The sequence below is a fragment of the Paramisgurnus dabryanus genome, chromosome 17 (assembly GCF_030506205.2).
Source record: "Paramisgurnus dabryanus chromosome 17, PD_genome_1.1, whole genome shotgun sequence".
In the NCBI taxonomy this organism is placed as follows: Eukaryota; Metazoa; Chordata; class Actinopteri; order Cypriniformes; family Cobitidae; genus Paramisgurnus; species Paramisgurnus dabryanus.
In genome coordinates, this window is record NC_133353.1 from 6,965,701 (window position 1) to 6,988,229 (window position 22,529).

The following is a 22,529-nucleotide window of genomic DNA, read 5'->3' on the forward strand; positions in this document are numbered from 1 at the left end:
TAGGGATGCTAAACAATTAATCGCGATTAATCGTTAGCAGAATAAAAGTTTTTGTTTACATCACATATGTGTGTAAACTGTGTATAATATGTATGTATACATATGTATATGTATATATATATAAATATGAACACATTCATGTATAATTTTAAGAAGAAAAAATGTATATATTAAGTATTTATATTTATATATAATATAAATTATACATAAATATACAAATGTATATACACATGTAAACATTTCTAAAACATATACATGCATGTGTGTACATTTATTTATACAAATTTATTATACACAGTTCACACACATATATGATGTAAACAAAAACTTTTATTCTGCTAACGATTAAGCACGATTAATCGTTAAGCATCCAACCCAACATTAGGTACTTATTTTTAACCCATCATGTGTTCTGTCCAATATTTACCCGTTATGGGTCAAAAATAACCCAGATAATTTTAGAGTGTTGGGAGTGTTGTTAAAATATTTAAGAAACACAGACAAAGCGTATAACATTATAAAAACAAAGTTTTACAATTATTTAAATGCAACATATCATTCATATCTGACTTTTTCTATGTTTAAGTGCTTTAATTGGGTCCCCGGTGCTTCTATCAACGTAGAAAATGTGATAAAAAGCAACCCAGTAACTTAGTATTGGTAAACCATTCTCTGCAATAGGTAATCGAAAATTGGATCCCCTTGTGATGTCAGAAGAGGATAATACCACCCCTTAATCTGCACTATCCAACCACGACACTGCCATTTTGCACACACCTACAAAGTGGCACTTTTAACATGTTATAATAAATTATCTGTGGGGTATTTTGAGCTAGATCTTCACATGCGTACTCTGGGGACACCAAAGATTTATTTGACATCTTAAAAAACCTTTGTGAGTTTTTGTGACTTTTAAAAGATTTGAAAGGCAATTTAACTAACATTTTCAAATTTACTGTAGTGACAGATGTTTAAAAACTCATTTTGTCAGATTTCCCTGATAAAATCAGGTAATATGCTTTTGATTAAAGTGCATTTTATCAAAACTGACAGGGTCAATACATGAGGCCAGACATTGGGGCCTATCATACACCCGCGACGATTTTCACGTGTAGCGCCACGTTGTGCGCCCAATTATGCGCCCATGGGTGTTCTAGTCTGAAAACGAGGTGTGTTCAGGCGCATTGTTGGCGCGTTGCTATTTTCATGCAACTAAAATAGACTACGCCATTGACCAACTAAAACCTGGTCTAAAGTCTAAAGTTAGGGTTAGGATGTTGTTTTGTTATTTAATTAGCATGTTAATAATATGCACCTATAAACGGGACGACAACGCACATTTGCTTATCACACACGTGGATGCGCAGCAGCACACAAATGTTTTTTAAATATAAAAATAAAAGGATTAAAATGTAAAAGATTATTATTGAATCTCTTGGACATAAATGAGTATCGATTATAAGACGTTATAATGCGTAAAGAGCTGCTTCACCTGTAGCCTGGTAAGTAAATAAATGTTTTGCTTTAAACAAATGCAAATATTACATCTATTATTAAATGTTTTTTTTTTTTAAGGCAACCCCACAGATTTATTGTATATGATGACTTTGTACCTGTGAATATGGTGAGATGAGAACCTTTTTTAAGTAATGCTCACGGCGCTGTCCGAGTGCTGAAAGGTTTCGGCTCTCCACACGTTTGTAAATTATTGATCCCTTGTTTGTTACAAATAAAGTATTTTTAGAGAACAAACTGTTTTATTGCATATTTGTAAATTATTTTTTGAGATTACACTGAACATGTAGGCTATCCATTTACAGCAATTAAAAGCCTGCTAATTTTACTTCCATGACTGACAGAAAACGACTTTTAAAGGTTTTAATACAAAAAATAAATTCAATACAAATACAAACAATGCAATTTTTAACATCAATCTTAAAGTGGGGGTCTTCTTCCTCCATTTAGTTTTTCAGTTTACAAAGTGTGCCATCTGAATAGGGAATCGGCATGGCGCGAGTGCAACTGACTTTTAAAGGGTATGAGAGCTGAGGCTCTCATTGGTTTATTGCAGGTTACGCCCAAAACACACCCATTACTCTTACTCATTACGAGAATATGAACAACCCTTTAAGGCTGTGCCCTTGGTGCATAAACCATTTTTCCCGTCATTAAATTAGCAAAAGTGGATTTGAACACGCCTGTTTAGACTGTGCGCTGTGCACTTTAGACAATCCATCATCTACAAAACAATTTGTCATTGTGTCTGATCAGTGTTGGTAACACTTAACCTTAAATCATCAATGGGGTTAAAGGTCATGGTCTCTAATTCTGCAAGTTCATTACTATTGCTACAACATGACCTTTTTGAACCCCACAAGAGAGAAATGACATATTTGATCAATTTTATTACAATAAACTATTGTGGTGCTAACCCACACAAACCTGCTACCACAATGCTAGGGTTGTGTGTCTTTTAGCCTGTAAAACATGAATGTGGATTTTTGTAAAGCTTCTCCAAAGCAACAAGTAGTGTGAAAACGCTATACACATATATGTGGTGACTCAGGCAAAATAGACGATTAGTATTCTCTACGGCTCAGGTCCCTGCTTAATCGTTGTTAGGGCTGGGCGGGCGATATTGACCTAAATTCATATCTCAGTATTTTTGGGGATGACTGCCAATATATGATACATCTCTGTATTTACAAGATGTATCATATATGTTTACATGCAAGTCAAAGCCTCATGAGATGTCAATAAACTTTATCAAAACAGCGTATGATGAAAATAACATACAGTTTTCCTTCCTGTACAAAACTTGATATACTACCCAGGCCTAATTCTTATACAGTTATTGTTATATTCTTAAAACTTATACAGTTATGTGTTTTAAGTCGAATGAGCTGGTTGTGTCAACCATTTGGATTTGTGGTTTCATTAGCACAATGTTTGATATTTCCAATAGCAATAGTGATGCTTGCCTAACAGGATCATCTGATTACTTACTTAAAAAATAAATACACAATATAATCTGTATTTTTTGAAAGGTGATATATATTTGGAACATCATTAAGAGAATCACTAATATAGATTTGTCACGATATATCAGATAGATAGAGCAGCCAGCTGTTGGTTTTGTTATGAAATACATTTGATTATATTGTGGGCGGCCGGCTGGTGCCACACCCTGGGTCTTAATATTAGATGGCAGCTGCCCTTATTATGTTTGAATGATGACATAGCAAGCGTAAACCATACAGACGCAGGCCAACTGAAATCTACAGTAAATCTAAAATTAACTGAGATGCAATATCACGATCAGAGAGCTTCAGCAGAAAATGCCAACAATATCATAATCTACAACTGGTTTTAAAGCTGAAACAAATTGTGGTTCGTGGCAGACTTTTAAATAGTTTATTTTACGTTTAACTCTGTTTCAGAATTTGTCACGTAAGCATGCTAACCTGCACAAACCTGCTAAACTAGTCAACATTTCAGTAAACTAATGCCAGCCTGTTTACACATGCTGCAAAAACCTCAATCTGTACCCTCTTCTCTCTCTATCACAAACCTTAACCCTGCGACAGCAAGCGTTCCGGGTCCGTCCGTCACAATAATCTTAAAGAGACATTTTTCTGTTCTGAGCAAATGGTGCGACAAAAGCAGACAGCTATACGGCATATTCAAGGTCTGTATTAAACAGGGGTCAATGCTTGTTGAAAAGAAGGGTCTGTTACCCTCCCACGCCCCTGCCTTTCAGTTTCAAACACACACAGACCAGCATTTTAAGCATAAACCCTCATCACCATAATAAAACCAGGATCTCACGGGAGAGGGAGGGGCAGATCTCTCCCAAAACCCAGCGGTGTGGAGATTGTGTGCGCACAAGTGTGAGAGTGCCTAGGGCCACCTACAACTATCACAGTAGATTTAGACAACTGTAGATAGTATGCATATGGAGTAAAGATAACATTAAAACATCGGTTTGTATGTTTATAAAACAAAAATGATGCTGTGAGGAACCCTTGTTGTTTTATATTTGTGAGGATCTGAGGGAATAGATTTGTTATGACGGATGTGCAAAGTGGTCCACATTGACTGCTCCAATTACAATGAAGTTTAATTTGTGAATTATGTCGGTACTAAATTTGTTGCTATAGTCTGGGGGAAAAAAACACCTTTTCAATTGATTTTTAATCACAATTACCGTATTGTCGCACTGGACTATACTTTGCGTTTATTTAGAAAGTGACAATTCCTAACAATACAAAACACAGTTACTTTAAAAGGCCCCTTTTATGCAAAATCCACTTTTACAATGTTTTTGGACATAATGTGTATTGGCAGTGTGTGAAAATCCACCTACTTCTTGTATTTTTAATCCTCTTTGGACAAAAACAGTCTCATTAGACATGCCGTTTTGATTCTCTTATCAATGTGAGGTCACATTGATAAAGCTCCGCCCACTTACAGTCCTGCATTACCATAGTTACCACCCTCAGTGTGTTTTACTCCATCAACTAGATACTATTGTCTCAGACTGTATTAATCAGATTTATTTTTACTAAAAGCACTCCCTGTCTCTTGGTAAGGAAGTGAGGAGCTGTAGCTTATTTGCATTTAAAGGTACAGATGCGCATTTTTGCTCCCACCCACATAGGGGCATTTTGGACACGCTATAATAAATTTATAATAGATTTGTGGGGTATTTTGAGCTGAAACTTCACAGACACATTCTGGGCACACCTGAGACTGGGTGAACTTTAAGGGCAGCCTTTAGACTTAACAATATCCCAGCAATCTTTTTTTTTTCATTTAAAAGATGTAAAATGGCCGTCAAAATAGAACCCAGAAGTCTAGACAACATTTAAGCTGTCAGCGAAAATTTAACAAACGTCTAATGCTTCGTTCACACCAGCCACGGTAGAGGCGTTTAGCCAGCGCGGTAGACACGAATTCACCTCATTCGCACGACGCATGACGCGAATTGACGCGCGAATGATGCGAATTGAGCGTTGCCACACAAGTTGAAAAATCTGAACTTTGGCGGAAAATCATGCCGTGTTAACCCTATTAGGAGCTTGCTCTAGTAGTGATGTGATTACAGGAAGCGAGTCGCAGAAGCCCCTCCCATGACGCAAATTTCCGTGTGAATGTCTCGAACTAGAATTTCGCGTGCGGCTTTCATGCGCAAATGAAGCGAAAGGTTCAAGCGCCCAACTACGTGCGAATAGAGTGTTTTTGCCGCCTCTACGCATTTGGTGTCAATCCAGCATAACTCTAACCATAGCCCAAAGATTAATTAAATAAACCAAACTAAACACCTTGTAATCCCTGTTGACTTTGCTTACATGATGGAATATCATACATCTTGCAAAATGACATGTAACCAAATTCAGGATTATTTTGGCCATAAGTGGGTTACTCATGGTCAGACTATATTGGGTATATTGTAAAACTAGATGATGAAATGACGGCTATAGCTTGCTGGGATCGTATGGGCTCTCAATAATGCCCAAAACTGAAACTATATTGTAAATCCATGATGCAAAACCAAGTTTAATCTTGAAATAGAAAGTTTGTTTATTTGTAAACAAAAGGTAACCATCAAATGAACAAAAAAAATAATTTCTTTGACATCAAATTAACAAGATATTAATTTGATATCAAATGAACAAGATGTTGACGAGTATGCCCTCATGTATCACAAATCAAATAAGCACATTTTGGACATATTATCTCAAACTAGCAGCTCCTTTATGCAAAAAAAAAACAAAATGCTAGGTTTGGTCAAATATATATTTAACCCAACAGCTGGGTTAAATTTTTGACTCAAAGCTGGGTTGAAAATAGCGTTTTAGTGTATACTGTATATACAGTTAAATAAGTACTTAATATAGCATATAATGTGCCTCTATTTCCTTTTCCACCAGGCCAATGAATTCTGATTCTGATTCTAAATCTGCAGTGCATCACCACCACACCTTGGCAAACACACATGCTTGATGTTTCAAAGCATCCGTCCAACAACATCACCTAAGCTGACCAGGACCAGGGCGTATGTCTGAGCACAAGGTGATGATGAGACAGCGAAACCATGACCAAGCAATGACACAGGCGTGCTCATTGGACCACATAGACAGAGATCTGTCCATGAACCAGCAAATCCTGCATTCCACACCCTGCAGCACCGAGTACAAATGGGACATGTACACAAGCACGCTTAATACAAACACAGACGTGAGGCTGTTGAAAGAAAACAGCAGGCCACGCTTCCGCGTGCGGTGGGTGGAGAAATCACACTCACATTCCTGTCCTTGTAGACAGAAATAGCTATATTGAAAAAGTAATCAACCCCTCCCCTGGCTTTGCGAGGCTTTAATGTATACGTTTGTCCCCCTTATGGATTATACTATTTGTGTATGCAGCTGGTCCATCCTATGCAGGCCACTTTAACAAAGCAACGTGCCATACCATTCTCCCATAATTTTTTTAATTTTCCATCAGCTGGACTAACATACAATACAGCTATAACTCATTCTAGTCTGGTTTTAAAATAGAGCAACCAGTAGCTCACAACAGCGAAAGACAAGAGCCGGGTACTTACCATAACACTACTCCATTTTTCCTTACAGTGCGGTGTGTGAGGGAGGTGCCTGCCTGCTATACTGCAGCCCTCGCTGGACGGATGCTGATGATGTAGCGCCTTTCAGGAGAGCAGATCGGTAACCTTGGAAACTGAGAAGTGATGGAGTGGCCTTGCTGTGCTGTGATTGGCTGGAAAGGGGTGGTGCTCCCACTGTGGGGACCCAGGGGGCGTGACTACACATAAGAGGAGAGGAAACACAACTGTGTGAATGTAGATGCTACGGAGATAGTGGTGTCCTTTAGTGTGCATTAACACGCAAAAAGCACATGGACACACGTTTAAATACACACATGAGAGAAACATTTAATGTATAATATATTTGTTTTATATTCACAGCTCTACATTTAGTATAAAATATATGTTTTATCTGTAACAATAGTTTAAATGTTGTATCTCAGCACTTTTGCTATTATTGTCTCCTGGGATAAATCGGTTCGTTGTTCTCCTCACTTAAGTCACTTTTAAAAGCGTTAGCTAAATTCTTTCATACTAAAGTTTATTAACTACACAAAGCTCAGGAATATTAAAAAGAAGGTCGTTCATTATTGGTTTCATGTTGTTACAAAACTCACCTTAACATCATGCAACATTGTAGTAGCACCTTGTAGTTTCTCACTGTGGGATATGCACCAATTCGATGTAAATTCACAAGTAATATGTAAAGACGTGAAGGATATTTTACTTATCTGATTCTGATGTATACCTTTCTACAGTGTAAACTGATATAATTGGAAAGATTTAGCGTCTTGCACGTGCAAAAAAAAAAAAAAACATTTATTGCAATGTAATGCGACTGCGACCACTGGATGGCGATGTTACACCAATGAGTCTTTTCTGCTTAATCGATACATGATTGGTTATCAGCTGACCTAAACCTTTGACTTATGATGATTTTTTTATATTTATTTATGTTATTTTTTCCTATTTGTTATAGCTATATTTGTCTAACAAATTGTTGTACTGTATTTTTATATCTAAGTGATTATTGTCTTGTTTATTGATTATAATATGGCAGTTCATCATTGTTGGGTGTTACTCAATACTAGTTATATTTATTACATCTTCCATCATGTTATTAGATTACTGTACAAATTACCCTCTCCAAAAAGTATTTAATTACTTATTACTTTCTAAATCAGTGGCTGGAAATCCTTTTTAGTAAATGATAGGTTTTAAGCTTGAATAAATCATATAACAGTACAAACTTTATTCTGTTCACACTTTTTAAGGTACAATTCTCACTATTAACTAACTATTAACTACTTTTGCCTCAATATACTTATAATTACTGCTTATTAATACTTAGTAAAATAGTTAAGTTTAAGTATTGGTATGAAATGGGGATGGATTAAGGATGTTGTTGAATAAGGTTTTGCAGAATCAGGCATTAATATGTACTAATAAACAGCTAATATCTCAGTAATATTAATGTTAATAACCACCCGGTTAATAGTGAGAATTGGAAAGTGTTACCATTATTCGTATTAACTTGCTAAAGTATTTAATGTGAGAAGGATACATAAAAAGCATGCATTTCCACGTTATACTTTAGATTTTTATGTTAAATTCAGTATTGTATTATATTTAATTGTTCTACAGTTCATACAAAGTATTTAGTTTAATTACATCAAAAGTAACTGTGATTAAATTAGTGAAAAAATAAAAGTAATCCCTTACTTTACTTTTTTAAGGAAAAAGTAATTAAATTACAGTAACTAATTATTTATTTAGTTACACCCAACACACCATGAGACAGACTATACTAATAGTGAGAAATTACGCTTTTTGTTTATTTATTTATTTATTTATTTTTATTAAAATTGTTGCCTCGTGAAAATTGATTTAAACTTGTAAATCCTTCAATTAATCTTATCTGTTAAATATTAATAAATAAATAACAGTTCTGCTAACCCCATACACACTGGGCCCTTCTATTGCTGTCCTTCATTTATTGTTTTAAACAAAAAGCTGCATGCCGTACAGTCCAATACCCTGAAGTCACATATTCTGTTTGTTTTCTTTGAATAACTCCCTATATGTCACTGCAGATGATGCTGCGGTAGATCTTTCACAAACGATGACATCATTCTCTCGGCCTCGGCAGCGGAGCCTAAAATGTGAAACACACGCCATTTTGACTCTGATCCCGAGCGAACGGCGCCGACTCTGCGCGGTTGTTCTTTGAGCCAAGATGGCGGACAGAGCGCCGCGGTTTCCTGATTGTCATCGCTTATGAAGGAAGTGCGCCGCGGAGCCCTTTAACGAAAGAAACGCACTCTCATTGGTTTCCGCGATGTTTACGGAGGGAGAGCCAATCATATGTGCCCGCTGATCCAGGTGATAGCCCTCCTACCAGTATCTCCGGAGTAGGTTTATTTTGGTTTACCTCAGCTCATGTACCGCCGCCATTAGAGCTAACCAAATCGCCAATGGAAATGGGTATTTCGGTGTCTAAAATCGTCTAAATTCCCGCGTTGATGCGAAAATCGCGGTGGCGTTTGGTCTTTTAGAGGAAGGGTGGCGAAATGACATGGGTGTTCCGCCGCACAATCGCTCTGCTGTCGCGGTAGATTGTCTGTGCTGAGCTGGATTTGGACCCGATAGGATTGGGTTTCGGCAGGACAGACGTTCGGAAGGAAAGAGATACGTTTGCAGAAGGGCAAACTCGTGAACAGTGTTTACAAACTGAAGTGTGGAGTGCAAAGACAGGTAAGGGCCTTGTGATATTTATATATATATGTGTGTGTGGGGGGGAAATCACTGTAACGTTTGGATATGCAACAGGGCAGGTTAATGCGACGTCGATTTTGTTTTAGTTGTTGCGTCTCGTATGTCAAAATTCAAGTAATGCATGTTGTAAAATGTTTTTGTTTATTTTTTAATGGTTTGTTTTCAAACACGATCTGTTATTGCCGTGAAATGTCACGGGAGAGCGTAATGTATGCGTTAGGTGGCCTTGTGTGTTTATTTACAGTACATACACAAACGCTGAAGCTTTTTTATGGTGTTGTTTTAATTCGGGTAAAATCGACACCTTTGTGTGGAATTCCGAAAGGAGCCGAGAGTGTTTACAGACCATTAATGACGAGTTTTGTATTTGGTACATTTGAACTTGATACATTTGTAGCAGCGGAAATGCTTCTCACATTCCATGCGCGTGTTCAAAGGAAAACTGCCGCCCGTTATAGAAAACCCCTTTCACCGTTATGTTATAGTTTCCTGTCGGTGTAACAAGAACTTGTTTTTCAAACTTCAACAAGCATTTAACCCACTGTGATGTCGAGAATTTGTTTTGAAATACAGCCATCTGTCAGATTCTGGCCTGGATTACAGACATAAACACTAGTGTGAATTCTAATGCTCATTTTAATGTCAAAAAAGTGTTTACCATTCACTCTATATTTAATGTGACATAATAAACACATTACTGTGGTGGCATCATGTCACATAAATATAAATAACATTGTTGCCCAATTCAAATGCCATTGTGTTTACGTTCTTCCTGTAAAGTCACATTAAAATTTACTGTGGCAATACAATGGTGCATGTGCACAGTACATATTTGTAAGAAATATGTAGGCCTGCATTTTGAAATGAATGTTAAAAACCAAAAATAGTCTAGTTACTAATGAGGGTAAAATGTAGGTTAAAGGATGTGACCGTTTACCCCAGTGAACTGGATTCATGTCCACCTGTTTAAGTTGTTGTCAGGAATAATCCAGAGTCCTGAGCAACTTTCCGGCCTCAAGCCTTTCAGAGTAAATGCATTGTGCCCTTTTTTATTATTCCAGCAAATGGAAAGATTACGGTCATTCAGATGTGAGAATAAAAAGACAGAATGAATCGACTGTTGGTTTATAAACACAGAGAAATGCGGAGAATGTAGATAATATAAACGGATGTGGATGTACCAGCTGAAGCACAAAGTATTTTCACACATCATTACCTGTTGCCTATCAACTGCTATGGCTAACAAAGCTATTATGTTTTTCCATCCTTTTAGTGATCTGCATTTTAATTTGCTTTTAGTAGTTCATGGCAACAGAACTAGATTATATTTGTAATAGTTATTTACTTTACAAAAAGTACTTGCTGAATTGTAATACGCTGGTGGTGTAATATACTTTACATGATATATAACATGAGACTATGTTATTAGCATAATGAAATACCATAATATTTACATAGCACTTCAGGGAATACTATGGCTGTACCATAGTACAAGTAAAAAATAAAGTTGCACTTTTGTTTATTTTGTATTAAGCCTACAATGAAATCCAAAAGTCTGTTGTCGCATTTAAATTTGTGTGATTGCTGATTTAAACGAGAAAGTAAGGTATTGTACAAACAAAATATAAGACCCAGAATGGAGGAAATGTTTTTGCATTCAAATGTAAACTAATATGTTATAACATTGACGATCTCTTTGTGCAAAGTCATTAAAACAAATGCAAGGACATACCACATTTTAAGAAATGGATTGCTCAGAATGACATGCTGGGAATATAATCTGCAATAATTAATTACACTAAGCATTAAATTATAAAGATGAGAATTGATTAAAAAAAATAATACATTGTTTTCATTAAACATGCCAGTTAAACACGATGATTTACTTTTCATGTTTGTCATTTTTGCAGGAGAAACTGGAGTGCTGTGACCCTGAGCAGGTGTACACAGGTGAAGAACAGAGAACAGGTGGGTGGGAGGGAGGGGGGAGATCAGCTGTGGTGACCGGCGCGAGCGAGGATGACAGATTTTGGCTTGAAGTGGAGCTGTGAGTACTGCACTTACGAGAACTGGCCGTCCGCCATCAAATGCACAATGTGTCGGGCCCAAAGACACAACGCGCCCATCATCACAGAAGAACCCTTCAAGAGCAGCTCCAGCCTGGATCCGCAGCTGTGCACCACGCAGGGCAGCTCCTCCCTACTCATCTGCCCAGACTCCAGCGCCCGGCCTCGGGTACGGATCGCAGACGAGCTGCCCGAGACCAGCAGCAAATGGTCATGCCACATGTGCACCTACCTGAACTGGCCCCTGGCTATCCGCTGCACGCAATGCCTCAGTCACAGGCAGCAGGGGTCACATCAGAGGCCCCTTAGCCCGTCAGAGACCCCCCAAACATCGGGCTCAAGGCCTTCCCCGGTGACCTCCGACCCTTGCGAGAAGTATAATGACCGGAATCGGTTGAACATGCATGCACAACGGTGGCAGTGCTCGGCCTGCACCTATGAGAACTGGCCAAAGAGCCTCAGGTGTGTGGTTTGCGACCACCCGAAACCCAACAGTGTGCCCGAGACGCCCCAGCATGACTCGGAGGCGGAGAGCGCCACGTCCCAGTCCTCAGTAAATGAGCAGGAGAGGGATAACGTAAGGACATCGGGGGGTGGGGTTGTGAGCGGGGGTATTCGGGGCAGGCAGAGAAAACTCTCTCCTCCTATGTGTAAAGGGCAGGCGGAGGTGAAGATCGAGCTGGCGTCTGGAGCGATGGGCAGCGATAATGAGCAGGAGGCGGACTTCAAAAAGCTCAAACAGATCAGAAACCGGATGCGCAGGAGCGACTGGCTCTTTCTAAACGCGTGCGCTGGTAAGAAATAAACCCATTTCAAATCTATCAATCAATGTCATTTTATTATGTAACCAACATCCAAAAGTGGCATTTGCAACCAAATGATTCTTTAAACAGTCATCCAAGCAGAGTAAATACAGGTCAAGTTCACCATATTAACTGCAGCAAACGTTTTACAAACATACCATTATTTTTTGTGCCTTATCTCCTTTTTTATAATCATAAAGTTTACATTAAAATTACATTCATACATGATTAAATGTGATGCTTAGGAAATGTTTTTTTGAGGTCACGTGCAATCTGTACAGTTTCCATAACTTACACAGGGTCTGTATAACAATTAATCACAACTAATCGTTTGCTGAATAAACATGTTTGTTCACATATGTGTATAATAATTATTTCTATATAAATGCACACAAATGCATGTAAAGTTTTAAGAAAAAATATATGTATATACTAAGTATTCATATTTATATATAAATATAAAAATGTATTTACACATCTCTTAAATATATACATGCGTTTGTATTTATATATACATAATTATTATACACAATACACACACATTTATTATTTTATTATAAACAAAAACTTTATTCTGCAAACGATCAGTTGCGATTAATTTTTATGAGGCCTTACACTACACAGTATTTCTGGTTATATCCAATTCGTTGGATATCATTTAGTATCACACATTTCTTTCAGAAGACAGTTTGCATATGTATGGTTTGATTGCCACATGCAAATCTTGACAGATTTGCTCTCGTGGGCTCGCTCTCAGTAGGGAGTTTTCCTTTTAGCTTTCTGCTTGAAGTCGCATCTGTCTTTTGGGAAATTATCTGTGACTCATGATGAGGATTAAATCTGAAGTGCATATTGCGGTATCAAAGCATTGTGAAAAACTGTAGAGTGGTTTTTTTTGTGAGTGCCTGACGCTTCAGTGTATTTGTATGCATTGGTCCGTTAAAATGTAATACCTACTTTATTAGGTGTAGTGGAGGGGGATCTGGCTGCGGTGGAGGCGTTCAAGACATCAGGTGGTGACATTGCACGTCAGCTGACCGCAGACGAGGTACGGATTCTGAACCGCCCGTCTGCGTTTGACGCTGGTTTCACGCTGGTGCACCTCGCCATCCGCTTCCAAAGACAGGACATGCTAGCAGTGCTGCTCACAGAGGTCAGAATTGATCTTACGATGGGAGACTTAATAAAATAGCAAATCAAAGCAATGTTACAATGATTTTACTGTGGTAAAGGTAACCAATCATTGATGTAAAATCAAATGTTTATCCGCAAAATGCTGTAATAATATTTTCACAAGAATCATTATTTTTAGTTACATTTTTCCCATGAATATTTTCTGATAGCAAGTACAACTTATTATATATATTTATGCATTTGGCCGACGCTTCTCAATCAACTTGAAGCCTGTTTAACCCTATTTGTTTTATTATCAGTGTGCATGAATGCAACACACACGCTCAAATACTTGAGTTCAATTGAAATTGCATGAAAAAATTAAGTGATCACAATGTAATACGTTTTTTATACAAAACAATAGAAAGAATCACGATCTGATATTGATTCAGTTCATTTAACAAAGTTCTTGCTCACTGTATTTAATGTAGATGTATTTCCTTCATTCCTAAGGTATCTCAGCAGACAGCTAAGTGTATACCGGCACTTGTGTGTCCCGAATTAACAGAACAGATCCGCAGGGAGGTGGCCGCAGCTCTTCACAGACGTAAAGGAGAATTCCCCTGTTACTTCTTCACTGATCTCGTCACCTTCACATTACCAGCAGGTTCTCATTTATTCTTGTTTAGGAAAAGATTCCTTGTTGCCACATGATGGTCAGGTGCTTCCTGTTGCATAACACGTGGGGTTCGGTCATGAGATTGTGTCTGGGTGTTCTCTGTGTATTCTTGTTTTCAAAGCAAAAGGATTGTAAATAACAACAAGGTTGTCAATGCACAATTTTTAATGTGTTACATTTGATTCTTTTAAGATATTGAAGACCTTCCCCCAAATGTACAAGAAAAATTGTTTGATGAGATCTTGGATCGAGATGTGCAGAAAGGTAACCAGAACAAGTTTTTCTGAAAATTGTTGCCAAGTAACAGAAATGTTAGCTTTACAAAAATAAGCTAATATGTTTTTAAAATCGAATATTGATATGTATTTAATTTCTATGAACTAGATATAATCAAAAAATGTTGACACTTGGCAAAAGCAGATACATCAACTGGGTGCACAGGGTTTAACATTAAAACTATATAAAGCCTATTTTTTTGTATTTTGGTTATGCACTAGGGATGGGAAAATTTCATATCTTATTATAGTGACCAAAGTTATCACGGTCATGGTTTTGTTCAAATGAGATGGAAATGTTCAAAAGGAACTGATACACACACTAAAAACATTTGAACAAGTTTTAATTTTGAAAATCACAATTTAATATTTCATGTCCCTGATATTATTTCTGTGGTAAATAAATAAATAAATCTATCTAGTGAATTTACTGTGAATTAATACAATACATTATCCCTTAAATGCCTTCTTGTGCAAAAAAACTTTGTTGCATGTGCACGCCCATCAGGACATTTTATCGTGGTTAATCGTGAAACCGGTAATCGTCCCATCCCTATTATGCACGATTAGATGATTATGCATTTCACTTTTTGATTTAGCATAGTTTTCCCTGCTGTCCTAGAGGGGGTTCGTAGTTAATAAAAAATAAACAATTACAGTTAAATCATAAAGTTTAAAAGGGACATATCATGAAAATCAGACTTTTTCCATGTTTAAGTGCTATAATTGGGTCCCCAGTGCTTGTATCAACCTAGAAAATATGTAAAAGATCAACCCAGTAACTTAGTTTTGGTAACCATTCTCTGCAAGCATGTGAAAAAATAGCTCATTGAAATTTGGCTCCCCTTGTGATGTCAGAAGGGGATAATACCGCCCCTTATTCTGCACTATCCAACCACCGCACTGCCATTTAGGGCAGAGATCAGCTCATTTGCATTTTAAAGGACACACCCAAAACGGCACATTTTTGCTCACGCCTACAAAGTGGCAATTGTAACATGTTATAATAAAATATGATATTTTGAGCTAAAACTTCACTTAGTGGGGACACCAAAGATTTATCTTTATAAAGTCTTGTGAAAGGTTCCCTTTAAATAAATCATTTTAAAAGTAAATATAACATTGTAACAACAATATAAATAAAACACATACTAATAAAAAATATTTTATTTGTTTAAACAGCATGTCATGTGACTATTACGCAACACCACAATGGTGCCATTTTGCAGAACTCATGCAAAATGAACAGATTTGTTTTATATAATAAAAGAATGAAAGTCCAGTAACATGTAATAATAACAATAATTATGTAATGTACTAACAATTAAAACTTTCAAATAGATGATAAATAAATGTACAAATGTGCTATTTAAAATCACAGGGTATTTCTAGTAAATAATTTAGGTCAATGGAGGTCAAAAAAGTTTTTAAATCCCTGATCAAGAATATGCCTTAGCTGTTCTATTTCAGTTGTATCCCTAAAGGACAGCTGTTAAATGTATAATTGAATGTGCAAAGAGCAGCTTTAGGAATCTGGTTTGTTTTCCGCAGAGCTCGAGGAGGAGTCTCCCATCATAAACTGGTCTTTGGAGCTGGGCACACGTCTGGATAGCCGCCTGTACGCTCTGTGGAACAGAACCGCTGGAGATTGTCTTCTGGATTCTGTTTTACAGGCCACATGGGGAATTTATGACAAAGACTCGGTCCTGAGAAAAAGCCTCAACGATAGTTTACATGACTGCTCTCACTGGTAAGACGGAAAAAAAAGTCCGCAATTTCCAACCTTTATAATGTTTTTATCTACCAAAGATTCAAATCAGTCAGAAGTAGATTGAATTGTGCCAGAATGATTTAACAATAGTCATTGTTGATATTACAGATATCATTTGTGCTTTGCATTCCAGGTTTTACACACGCTGGAAAGAGTGGGAATCCTGGTATTCCCAGAGCTTCGGTTTACATTTCTCCCTGAGGGAGGAACAGTGGCAGGAAGACTGGGCATTTATACTGTCATTAGCAAGTCAGGTATATAACTAATCATCTAGTTTTGGCATCACTGCACACACACAGCTACTCATTATTTATGTTTTGTTGTTGTTGATGTCGGGTGCATATTTTAGCAGAATGATTTTATTGAATGATTTGACATAAATTTGGTGTTAAAGTAAAATTTAATTAAAGTGATAAGGCGGTCAAAGCGTTAGTCATATCTGAAGGGGTTGAAGCGACCATTAGCCATCATTATATTACACCACAGTATACCTGTTTACCTAAATGTACAGCTGCTGATGCATTTGGATAAACAGCTTTTCCATGTAATAAATAAATATGTCACCACCTACAGAGATCACTGACTCATACAGAAAGACAGCCCACCCAAATACAATGAGTTTGTTTTCCATTAAGCTTTTCATACAACACTTGGGCTAGGAATTGAAAATGGACGGTTTATATTGTAATGGTTTTTCACAGAATGTTCTTTACATTATTTCGGATGATTTTATGTAGGGATCACATACTGTGTGTATATATAATCAAAAAGTAACAATTGACTTATCATTTGAAACCATTTTCCCTTTCCACTGAAGTCACCAGGCTGCAAAAGGTATTGGATACCTTATGTTAGCCAATAAGCAATGAGCTATTAAGGCATCAGTTTAGCAAAATTATGCCCGGTCTGGCTCTAAATTGCAAATGGCAAATTAAATCATTGTGATTTTGTAATAAAATAAGCCTGTGTTATACAGAACAATGAGTGCAGATATGTTACTGTAACATTCATATATCCTCTTCATGTTTTGTGCCTGGAGCCGGGAGCGAGTTTAGAGCAGACGCACGTGTTTGTGTTGGCACACATTCTGCGCAGACCCATCATTGTGTACGGTGTAAAATATTACAAGAGCTTCAGAGGAGAGACTCTGGGATACACTCGATTTCAAGGTAAGCTGTTCTGCTAGGCTGTACTTTATGGGTAATTATATAATTGCATGTACCTTTGGTGTTCAAAGTCAAGATTTTTTCTGCTTTTTCAAATGGTTATATTATTGTTTTAAGAATTTGGTACTCATTGTCATGGATCACAAGATTTTACAGGCCATTACAATATAATATTTAATAATTTCTGTCTCTTATATAGCTAAAAGTCATGATTCAAGGCCCTGGGAAGTTTTTGAAAATATTCATACATAGATACAGGTCATTGAAAGTGCTTGAATCTATTTTATGCAAGACGTTTTCTGGAAAAAAATCCATATTATTCCCTGTGTAGTGTAGGATAATATCATACAATTCTAGACTTTTTAAGCACACGTGCTAAACTGTTGGCTTTAAATGCTTATATCTTCTGTATGCGAATGTTGATTCATACCAAAATGCTTTTTTGCATAGTTGTGTTTGACACATGAAAACGTCTCGGGTTACGTATGTAACTGTTGTTCCCTGAGAAGGGAACGAGACGCTGCGTCTCCCTTGCCATACTTCATGCGTCCCTGTAACGCCGCCTTTGGTAATATTTCAGATAGCGATATACTTCCTGGCTCCCGCATCACCCTGTCTTTAAGCTTCACTATTGGTTAAATTTGATATACAAATTCAGATGCACTTACCCTTGGAGGCTTCCCAAAGTGTTCCCGCGAAAGGGAACTGTAACAATGTATCTTAAAACATAACACGATGTAACCTTGCTCTCACTTGAAATATTTCCCCACATTTAGTCCTTAAATTTGAGGGTATTGAACCTGGAAAGTCCTTGAATTTGAAGTTAACTTAAGTGTTGGAACCCTGTGTGTTTCCATTACAGATTTGCGCAAAACTTATGCGCTATTTTCTAAATGTCAATCAAAAAACACTTGTGAAATGACGGCATTTACACTAATCGATGATATGCGACTAAAAGTTTTTCCTCTTGCGACAAGTCATTCAATTCCTAGGCATTATTTCAATTGAAGGAGACGTTGGAGTGTTATCCAAACATTAATGCCAAGAAAAGACCCTTATACTTGGGAGAGGCAACGTATGAGGTGTTTCTTGGATGTAATAGTAGATTATTTTAAATTAAAGGAGATGTATGAGTGTTATCCAAACAATATTGGAAAGGAAATCCTCTTGGGTGTTTCTGGGAGGTTTTAGTACATACAAAGGGGTTTCCCAGACAGGGTTTAGAATCATCCAGGACTAGGCCTTATGACATTTTATGTAGTTTTTTCAAGCATAACTTACAGAAAAACAATACTGGTGTGCATTTTGAGGCAATAATGATTTTAGTAATGGTTACGTGTTTCGGACCTGAAAATGCAAACAAACGGTTTAATTTTAGTTTTGCGAATTACACCTTTTCTGAATTGCTTGAAAAAACCACCTCATCCCAGGTTTGGCAAAATTGACGTGTTTGCATTGACCGAATTTTCAATTCGCATGTAAATTTGAGCAAATTTGAAGGGTAATGAAAACGCAGCTAGTGTGTGTTTCTCTGTGTATGAATGCCACTTCTGTCACATACTGTCAACACTGTTACTCTACCTTGGTAACAGAGTTGACAGTAACAGAAATGACACAGACCAATTCAACCATACTACTTATTAATTTAACAGGAAATCATGATTTTTAGCTACACAAGAACGTTTTACAGTAATACTATATCTTTTTTTGCTTGTAGGTCCATCACTTCAATCACTTGAAACACCAAATCTACCTGCAATTATAAAATCACTCATGTTTTGTTCAGATAATGCGACTGTGCACCCTTACAAAAAGGTCCCATGGTTTCCACTTAAATACCATAACAGTCACAATTATTATTATTAGGACTGTACGTTTGTAATGAATTACTATGAGATCCTCAAACAGTCTAAAAAGACTTCAGAATCGTTCTGTCATTTTGTTTCTTTTCTTGATTACGGTAGTTACTACTAACATTATACCCCACTGTAACTATAGTAACCGTTTCTCTTGGTGGTTTCCATAGTAAACTTGTATAACACCACACATTTTCTTTTTTTCTGTATTTGTGATGATAATTGGTGTAAAAGCATTTGCAATTGTTTTACCAAGAGAGGTGTAATCTCTGTGATATCAGTTTAAGGATTAGTTCATTTTCTTTCAAAAATCCAGATAATTTACTCACCACCATGTCATCCAAAATGTTGATGTCTTTCTTTGTTCAGTCGAGACGAAATACATGTTTTTGGGGAAAACATTCCAGGATTTTTCTCATTTTAATGGACCCCAAAACGCAACAGTTTTAATGCAGTTTAAAATTGCAGTTTCAAAGGACTCTAAACGATCCCAAACGAGGCATAAAGGTCTTATCAAGTGAAATAATAAAAAATATGCACTTTTAAACCACAACTTCTCATCTATCTCCGGTCCTGTGATGTGCCAGCGTGACCTCACGTAATTGCGTAATGACGTGGAAAGGTCACGTGTTACATATATGAAACGCACATTTGCAGGCCATTTTAAACAATAAACTGACACAAAGACATTAATTAGTATCATTCAACATAGAACAACGTCCGAGGTCCTCTTTCTCCACACTTGTAAACACTGGGGAGTAGTTTCGCATACGTCATCCGTGACCTCCTTGACGTGATGACGTATTACGTGAGGTCGAGCTGGCGCGTGATATGATCGGAGGAAGACGCGAAGTTGTGGTTTAAAAGTGCATTTTTTTTACTTGCCAAAAATGACAATTGTTTCGCTAGATAAGACGTTTGGGATCGTTTGGAGTCCTTGAAATTGCAATTTTAAAGTGCATTAAAACTGTTATGTGTTGGGGTCCATTAAAGTCCATTAAAATGAGAAAAATCATGGAATGCTTTCCTCAAAAAACATCATTTCTTCCCGACTGAACAAAGAAAGACATCAACATTTTAAATGACATGGTGGTGAGTAAATTATCTGGATTTTTATTTTAAGAAAATGGTCTAATCCTTTAAGATCTACTGTAACACAGACATCAGAGATTTAGAGAGCTTTTGTTTTTATCCTTACCATGATTTTAGGTGTATACCTGCCTCTGCTGTGGGAGCCAAGCTTCTGCTGGAAAAGCCCCATCGCCCTCGGTTACACACGTGGTCATTTTTCTGCCCTGGTTGCTATGGAGAACGATGGCTATGATAATCGAGGCGCGGGCGCCAACCTGAACACAGATGATGATGTCACCGTTACGTTCCTGCCATTGGTCGACAGTGAGCGAAAGCTGTTGCACATCCACTTTCTGTCAGCACAAGAGGTGAGAGAAACACAAAAGCACGGTTTCATTGAGATAATGTTTTTTACGAGCTGGTAGCAGTGCATTCTGGGATTGATGTAATTTTGCTTTAGATTTTTGCTAAATTAATGGAGCACTATTTAAAGGAAAACACCACAGTTTTTTTTAATATTTTACTATGTTCTTACCTCAACTTAGACAAATGAATACATACCTATATTTGTTCAATCCATGCACTTAATCTTTTTACAGCGTGTTGTGAATCTGTTAGCATTTAGCCTAGCCCCATTAATTCCTTAGGATCCAATCAGGGATGAATTTAGAAGAACCAAACACTTTCACGTTTTCCCGATTTAAAGACTGTTACATAAGTAGTTACACAAGTAAGTATGGTGGCACAAAATAAAATGTGGCGATTTTTTTTTTAAGCAGATAAAAATGAGAACTATATTGTATGGCGCAATACAATATAGTTCACATTTTTTATCCGCGTAACAAAATCGACACGTTTTATTTTGTGCCACCATACTTACTCGTGTACTTGAAAATATGGACATGTTTTGTGGCTTCTAAATTCATTCCTGTTTGGATCCTAAGGAATGAATGGGACTAGGCTAAATGCTAACACATTCAAGATGCGCTGTACAAAGATTAAGCGCACGCAATGAAAAAAGAGAGGTAACTTATGTATTATTTTTTCTAAGTTGAGGTAAGAACATAGTAAAATATAAAAAAAAATGTGGTGTTTTCCTTTAAGGTCTTTGTGATTTCATCGGATTGCTTTTTTAATGGCTTTTGTGTGCGTCTATCAGATGGGTACGGAGGAACAACAGGAGCGGATGTTGAGGCAGTGGATGGACTGTTGCGTGACGGAGGGCGGGGTTTTGGTCGCGATGCAGAAGAGCTCGAGGAGGCGGAACCACCCGCTTGTCACTCAAATGGTGGAGAAATGGCTGGACGGTTATCGGCAACTTGCCGCCTGTCCCACTCTTTCTGATGGGGAGGAGGAAGAGGAAGACGAAGATGAGTGAAGAAGACCCCACGACGAAGTTCACTTGACACTACAACACGGCCCAATTGTTTTCCTTCACATATAAACACACAAACGCACACGCGTGTAAACCCCGCCTAAAAAAAATACAGACCCAAGGTTTCCTTTTGGTTTTGGTCCTTAATACAGCAAATAATTTGGGTTTGTTGAAAATAAAGGAATGCAATCATGATTGTATTTGTCTTTACGAAGTACGTTCTTTGCTTTATGTTTGCGTTTCGTTTTTTTTTTTTTTTTATTTGCTGTTGCGATGCTTGTAGTGACGTAAGAAAGAAAAGGACTGAGAACTGACGCAAGTGTGCGATTTTGAGAGAATATATTTAAATAGGTAAATTGCAGCAATTTAAGCACCCTTTTTAAAACTGGTTCTGTTTGTAAAGGAACTGACTCAAGTGTCTACTTCTGTTTGTGTAGCGTTAGACTGAGATACTGAAACATAATTCACTACACGTTTGAAAACATGCATTCACGCAACTAATCGCACTCAAAATACGACTGTCGTGTTTTCTGTTTAAATAAAGCTTGGTTGTTTGTTTTCACCTGGATATGGAGGAGAAATCTAGTGGACAATGATTTCAATTTCTAACTTTTCTGTATTTATCTGAATAATAGTTTGTGAGTCATAGAAATGAATGATTTTTCACTCATATTTACGTCTTGTCCCATTTCTGAGGGCGCTTTTCGCGAAGTAACATTATTTCAGCTCTTTTTTTGTGGTCCGTTTCAAATGTCCACAGGTTCTCAGTGCAGGTTTGTCCACTACGTTTCTGAACTTCTGTGTACAACGTCATCCCTTTTAAAGACTTGATGTAGACCAAAATGAATACTGAAAGAGATCTGTTGAGTGTGTTTGCATTGCTAATATAACCAGTTAACTGGGTTTGTTCTTTCCATGACTCATTGCATCTCATCTTGTATTCGTGTCCAAATTCAGACCCTCACATACTCATCT

General features: G+C 37.3%; 2 protein-coding genes across 2 annotated transcripts in view; one reads left to right on the forward strand and one right to left on the reverse strand.

The window, feature by feature from the left end:
* Positions 1 to 6,734, reverse strand: part of akap6 (A kinase (PRKA) anchor protein 6) — a 157,913-nt gene extending 151,179 nt beyond the window's left edge. Inside the window, exon 1 of the mRNA XM_065253813.1 lies at positions 6,608 to 6,734. The gene's annotated coding sequence lies outside the window, so the exon portion shown is untranslated. The remainder of the gene's footprint in view (positions 1 to 6,607) is intronic.
* A 2,230-nt stretch (positions 6,735 to 8,964) lies between these two features.
* Positions 8,965 to 22,473, forward strand: zranb1b (zinc finger, RAN-binding domain containing 1b). Its single transcript, XM_065253832.2, has 10 exons — positions 8,965 to 9,358; positions 11,290 to 12,239; positions 13,214 to 13,401; positions 13,875 to 14,028; positions 14,233 to 14,304; positions 15,867 to 16,065; positions 16,220 to 16,340; positions 17,126 to 17,255; positions 20,318 to 20,547; positions 21,339 to 22,473. The coding sequence occupies exons 2-10, from the start codon at positions 11,399 to 11,401 to the stop codon at positions 21,555 to 21,557; spliced, it is 2,154 nt and encodes a 717-aa protein (XP_065109904.1). The 5' UTR covers positions 8,965 to 9,358; positions 11,290 to 11,398; the 3' UTR covers positions 21,558 to 22,473.
* Positions 22,474 to 22,529: the final 56 nt, after the last annotated feature.